This window comes from Asparagus officinalis, chromosome 7 (genome assembly GCF_001876935.1).
Source record: "Asparagus officinalis chromosome 7, Aspof.V1, whole genome shotgun sequence".
NCBI classification, from domain to species: domain Eukaryota; kingdom Viridiplantae; phylum Streptophyta; class Magnoliopsida; order Asparagales; family Asparagaceae; genus Asparagus; species Asparagus officinalis.
Window position 1 is genome coordinate 135772325 of NC_033800.1, and position 6239 is coordinate 135778563.

Sequence of the window (6239 nt, forward strand, 5' to 3'; positions counted from 1 at the left end):
GACAAGGCATTTCTTACAAGATATCCATTATATTCTCTACTTAATGTACATAGTCCACATAATAAAAACGAGTAATTTCAACCATGTTTTAACGCCAATCAGGCTTATGGTACTAATGCGTAACAAACAAATCCCCCGGTACTCTTCTGAAAGGTAGTGAGAGTTTGCAGTAGTTTCTTTTACATTAGTCTAAATACATTTTTAACTTCCCCAAAAGAACACAACTTCAATAAGAAACTGATTTCTTACCACACCATTGCGAAATTCTCCAGCGATACCAAGTTGTACCCATAGAGCTCTTGACAGTAAGAAAAGAACAAAAATTACCCCTAGGTATAAAGGATTCCTGCAAGTCAACAAATGACATTAGATTTCAATTAAGTAAATTTTCCATTGGAAGAAAATGGCTTACTATTCTTCCTATTGCATCCTCCTCATCAAACATTCTTTAGATAAATTCAGCATCAATTGCATGATATGACTGGGTGACGACAATTACCTCAAAAGCACCATGAATTCATTGAAACCAAGGACCGCAAGTGCAAGAAGTGCCCATGGAGGAGGTAGCCAACTGTTACTGCGCTTGTGAGCTTCCTGAAAGATATTCGAAGTAATGCCTTCAGCTACTTACTGTAAATAAGAATATTGAATCCTAGATGGAAAGTTTAGGTGCTTGGATACAATAAGAACGGCAAAAAAGGCCTTGTCACCAAAAAGTATTTCATTATGAGTGTGCACAAGCATAAATGGTTACCTAATACAACGCACTACCAGCTTAATAACAATTGTTACCCAATAACAATTTGTCCAATTTGAGTCATTTTTTTATTTAATCATAAAAGAGGCAAGAGGTGTTTTGATATCCAGTTGTTCTCGGAACCTTGTAGGAAGTTGCATTCCTTAGCTTCCATTTTGATGGGATTTACTTAGAATAAAGAATAATGACTTTCTGTTTTGGTCTAATGATAAAAGTTCTTTATAATTACTACAGAAAACAATGTAATTAAAGATTTACACCTGTGCTGATATTGCTTGTGTGACTGTGTACTCCGTCTCTGTTTTGAATTGCCTCCACAAGGACTTGCACTGCACCGGTGTAATTAATGTATCTTTTGGTGGAACCTGGACACACAAGCACCAGCACCTGATTTACTCTCTTGCATGCTTTATTTCTAGCATAAAGTTGAAGCTGAGAAATATTCAATAGTACCTGTTCCCATGAACTCGAAGCAAGTGGATCTATATTAGCAGCATTTCCTTTCCCTTTGGAAACAGGAGCATCAGTAAGAGCTGAAACAAGAATGTTCTCTATCTTATCTGATTTCTCATCCAAACGGATAGCAGCCACTACAGATAAATGCTTCAGGGCCTGTAGAATTGTTACTTATTTGTCAAAAAGCAGATGGATCAGGCACACAATTTGCAAATATGCCTGTATTAACTAGACAGCACTATGAAATTGAAATATTCAGGCAATCCTAGAAAGTTAGACATCACAAAAAATATATAAAATTTTAGGTACCGCAGCACGGGCTTCCTTTGTGATCTTCCGAATATTCTCTTTTCCTGTCCATACTCTTGGCATAGAGTCTTTATCATGACTAAATACTGTTGAGAACCTGAAGATAGCATAGAGATGAAGACTGGGCAGTGACAGAAACAAACATGATAATGGAGAAATCCAGATAACAGGCCAGCTACCTGTCCTTCATATGAATCAAAACCTTTGATGCTTCTTCCCTAGATTTCTTTTCCACCACGTTCCTTGCGTAGTCCTTGAGATTTCCAAGCATCTCATTGAAAAATACTTGGTCCAGTTCAAAGCCAGAAAGAGAATTTGCGAGCCCTGATAGAGCCTTCTGCATTTCTTGTTGATAAAGCCTTCTGATTGATGTCCAAACATCAATCCCAGAAGCTTCAAACAAGGATTCCACAGGTTCAGAAAGAGCTTCTGTTAGTTGTTTCTGCAAAGAAACACACTGCTGTCATAAACTAATCATAACTACTGAAGTATTAGCCTGTCAATATGCCTATTCTGGGGAGAGTTTTCTTAAAGATAGATACGTATGAAGCAATCAACAAGATTAAGAAGATATAGATTGAAAATTTGAAATTATTTTCAAAATAAGGTTTGTACGAACCTCACAGGCAGCTGACAACTCAGACAACTTCGTACTGCGGACAGAAACAGCATGGGCCTCAATATCACGTTGAAGTTTCTCTCGAACTTTGGAAGCATCCCAATCCGCATGCTTAATTACCACATCTAACAAAAGACATAATCAGTCTACTTGTTTGTATTGGCTTGACTATAATATGTTAAAAAAAACTATGCTATTTAAATCAAAGCCCACATAAAGAAAGGGAATGCAGATATTTATGAAATTGTAAAGGCCACAACAAATAAGCAGAGAGGAAAAAAACCATAATTGGATTACAATTACAAGTCATTCCATATGTCAAAAGTTCAGTGCAATAGTGAACCTGCAGGGATGGATTTTCAAAAAAATGATACCGCTATGGTAGTCAAGGGTCCCTGCCACTACACCAAACTCCAATGTTGTGGTGACGCACTGAGGGTGGAGCGTTATACTTTTATGCTCTACCAAGAGTAAACCTTATTTATCAAATATATACATCTTATACAAGAAATATGCTTGCATATGGTTCTTTAAATTACTTGAAATATAGGATTCATGTAACCGATCCCAAACATTTGGCATAAAGGCTTTGTGTCGTTGCTGTTATATTTCTATGGCTCGGTTGTTAAAGAAAGAACAATAGTCCCAGGTAATATTTTCCTTGTTATAAATTAATAGTTAATAGAAATAATCACAAGGGAACTCAAAGTAGATCTACCTTCCTTCCCTGAAGAACGCTTGAAATTTTGTTGCATAATAAAATTGTCCATCAGGAAATTTAATAGACAAATACTACTTTTCCTACATAGCCATCATTTTGAAAAAAATAATAATAAGTGATTTATATACTTATCATAATTAGAATCAATGAAGTTATTAAAAAAGTTGGTTGAGTGCACAATGTATATAACCATCCAGACAGGTAAAGGTAATATATGTATCAGAAAGATAAATTTTAATGTGAAATATTCATGTCTGTAAAATGTTCTGTTAAAAATATAAAGCATCTCAACTTTCTAGCAGTTACAGACATGCTAAAGAAGATGTTACCTGCACACCCTTGTTCAAATTCATCCATGCAAGACTGAGTACAGGAACTAACAGAAGTTGCAAAACCTCTGCCACTTTTTAGCGACTGCTCCAGATCATTTTTAAATTTGTCAAGATATTTAGAACGAAGATGCCCTAACATTGCCTGAAAAGCAGGATGCACAAGCTGCAAAGAACATAAACAAGAACATGTTAACCACGAACCTAGTCCTGTAAAATTATGTCAAGTGAATGGTGTTTGTGGCTCAAATAGTGGTGGAATAAATTATGATGTTATATGATCAACAGAGCCTGGCATAATTAACATAGTGGATACAAGTTGCCACTGCATTTAGCAAAATGCGCTGCCAAGAGATAGAAGTAATGAGATCCACCTACTTAGATGTGACTAGCAGGGTGGATCTCACAACTAATCTCTCTCTTGGTAGACCATTTAACAGAAGCACTTTCTCATTGCACCTTGTGATGTATGGGCAAATAAAATAAAATAAAATTATAATGACTGAAATTTTGGTTTTTAGAGGCTTTCGATGATTTTGATCAACTTTCTAAAACAGATCTTTCATGCTAGTTGTTAAATATTGAATTTGAATTAAAAAGATTAGACAAGAGTAGCCAACCCTACCAAACACATCACCATCATCCATTTTAAGTTTACTAATGGAAAAGGGATTATCTAGAGAGAGAAAGACAAGTGAACGTGGAATATCGCCTTACATGTAAAGCTCTTGATTCCAACTGCTGCCGTTTTGCAGTCCTAACACTTTCTTCAAAATAGATAGCTTCATCGTCATATCTAAAAGTTCACAACAAAAAACAAATTTTACATCAAAATAGTTCCAACTTTCACATTTTCATACAAGGCAAGAACTTTTAGACTGGCTGCATGTACAAGTAGAATTTTGTGGTAAAGTACAGAAGTATATGAGGGGGGAAAGTCAAGGTAAACTTACTCTGACAGGTAAGTGTCCAGGATGGAGCCAAGTTTTCTGCCAAATCCTGACACCGGACCAGATTGAACAGCCTCTTCCAACTCCAGCCAACTCTATAATATATTTGAAATAAATTGTAAAATCTTATGAATATATCACTTCAAACAAACACGATGATAACATCTAATGCTTATTACCTCATCTGAGGTCAAACGACTCAGCTTCTCATTGGCAATCTCTTCGCAACGCACTGTAGCCACCATTACCTAGAAAGTTGTTGTCTAAGTAAATCTTAAAAAACAGCATGAAGTTCATTGTTTCTTAAACAGTGGCATTCAATTGAACACCTTATGAGCAGGAAGGTCGAGGTCTTTATTTTCTCGAATCACTTTCCATATTTCTTGTGCGCTAAAAGAAAATCCTGAAGCAGGAACCACACCTCTTCTATCACCAGCAAGACCTCCAGGTGCAATTGAATGGTGAAACCGCTGCCTTAATTGTTTAACCTGTATAAGAGAAATTTTCACTGCCTCATTAAAATTACATAAAATATAAAATGGTAGAAATTTTAACTTGTTAAACCAATACCACCCCTTAGGCATTTAAACATATGAAAACCCATGGCATTCTATGAAAATAACATGCTCTGCGTCAATTAATATAAGGCATAAATGACAAACATATAGATAGCATAGGACAAACAACTCCTGTGTTAGGTAGGCACCTGTTCTATAAACTGCTCCTCTTTTTCTTCAAAACTAGACAAAGCTGTGACTTCCACCTTTGTATATATTAGATAAATGAATCAGTATATATATATTTGAAGAAACATATCCTATCAGTTCATGATTACTTACATTAAAAAATTCACTGAGTGCAGTATCTTTATGAGCCTCAGGCTTAGGAACACTATCCCATATCTGCAGAGAAGGTGGCAATCAGAATACCATAGACAAAAGAGTAACAATTACTTAATAAATAAACTGAAAATAAAGAACATGCCTTTTGAATATCCTCCCTTAAGACTGGCTCTAAATGTTCCAATGGGGTCTACATGGAGGATAGCAAAAAACAGAGAACAAATGTTAGACATATTGGAGAATTTTTTGAAGCAGGTTTAAAATAGTTACCAAATATCTTAAATATAGAAAAAGTTGACGCAAGAAAGAAAAATCTGCAGATGTGAACCTTTGTCTTGTCACGAATAACAAACAGTAATGTTGTCTTGCGAGGACAGAATAATCGCATCATGACCTGCATGAAAGGAAGTGCAGGTAACACACAGAAATCTGAAGCCTGGTCTTTACCGGACTAAAGGAAAAACTAAAAACAAGTATCAATTTTGAAGAGAGGAAGAATACCTGAAAGACCGTCTTCAAAAGTGGCTTGTTAGCAGCCTGCTCACGGCCGATGTCATGGCACCACCTAGATATATCACATTGTATCATGAAGTCTAGTAACAGGAATATTCTTTACTGGAATAAGAGTGCTACGTGGAGGATTCAGTTTGAATTTAGATAATAGAGAAAAATATTAATACTGTAAATGTTTTCCTCACATATTTATCAGAACAATATCTGAAACTGCCAGTGCAAAAAGGGAACTCTGCTTCTCAAATGCTGTATCATCCTGAAAATGGAAAAGAAATGTCAAACATGATATAACCAACAGAGGTGTGGTGACCAATTAATACCCTTCTCGAAAAACAAACCACCTCTGCTTGTCTCCTAAAGAAAGAGAGAACTCAAAAAAATTATGGAAATAGTAGCAGCAATAACGATTCAAATTTTAAGATCTTATAATTTCTGCTGACAAAGTGAAAGTATCGAATTCTTCTTCACTGCTCATTTCATGCTGATTTAGTTGAGTTGTATATTGTCTATGATTCTATCAACTACCTTACTGTAAAATTGAAATGTGAAGTAGTGAGAGAGTAGGGCGAATAGATTAAGAGAATTTTACTTCTGATAAGCATACAGACAAAAATCAATGAAAACAATCAGTATAAACAGATTACAGTATATATGGCACTATATGTAACAACACACTTAAGCAGAGAAAAAACACATAAAAACTGGTCTTGTGCAGCAATGCTAAACATTTGGTATCAGAAAAC

General features: G+C 35.6%; 1 protein-coding gene across 1 annotated transcript in view; it reads right to left on the reverse strand.

The window, feature by feature from the left end:
- LOC109847829 (protein ROOT HAIR DEFECTIVE 3-like) overlaps positions 1–6239 on the reverse strand; it is a 10591-nt gene that overhangs the window by 762 nt on the left and 3590 nt on the right. Inside the window, exons 4-21 of the mRNA XM_020417066.1 lie at positions 5682–5752; positions 5485–5548; positions 5312–5377; positions 5126–5173; positions 4981–5043; positions 4848–4904; positions 4471–4629; positions 4321–4389; positions 4145–4236; positions 3909–3987; positions 3192–3357; positions 2142–2266; positions 1702–1964; positions 1523–1619; positions 1211–1369; positions 1018–1122; positions 500–594; positions 250–346 (exon numbers count right to left, since the gene is read on the reverse strand). Coding sequence (XP_020272655.1) covers positions 250–346; positions 500–594; positions 1018–1122; positions 1211–1369; positions 1523–1619; positions 1702–1964; positions 2142–2266; positions 3192–3357; positions 3909–3987; positions 4145–4236; positions 4321–4389; positions 4471–4629; positions 4848–4904; positions 4981–5043; positions 5126–5173; positions 5312–5377; positions 5485–5548; positions 5682–5752 — 1875 coding nt within the window. The remainder of the gene's footprint in view (positions 1–249; positions 347–499; positions 595–1017; positions 1123–1210; positions 1370–1522; positions 1620–1701; positions 1965–2141; positions 2267–3191; positions 3358–3908; positions 3988–4144; positions 4237–4320; positions 4390–4470; positions 4630–4847; positions 4905–4980; positions 5044–5125; positions 5174–5311; positions 5378–5484; positions 5549–5681; positions 5753–6239) is intronic.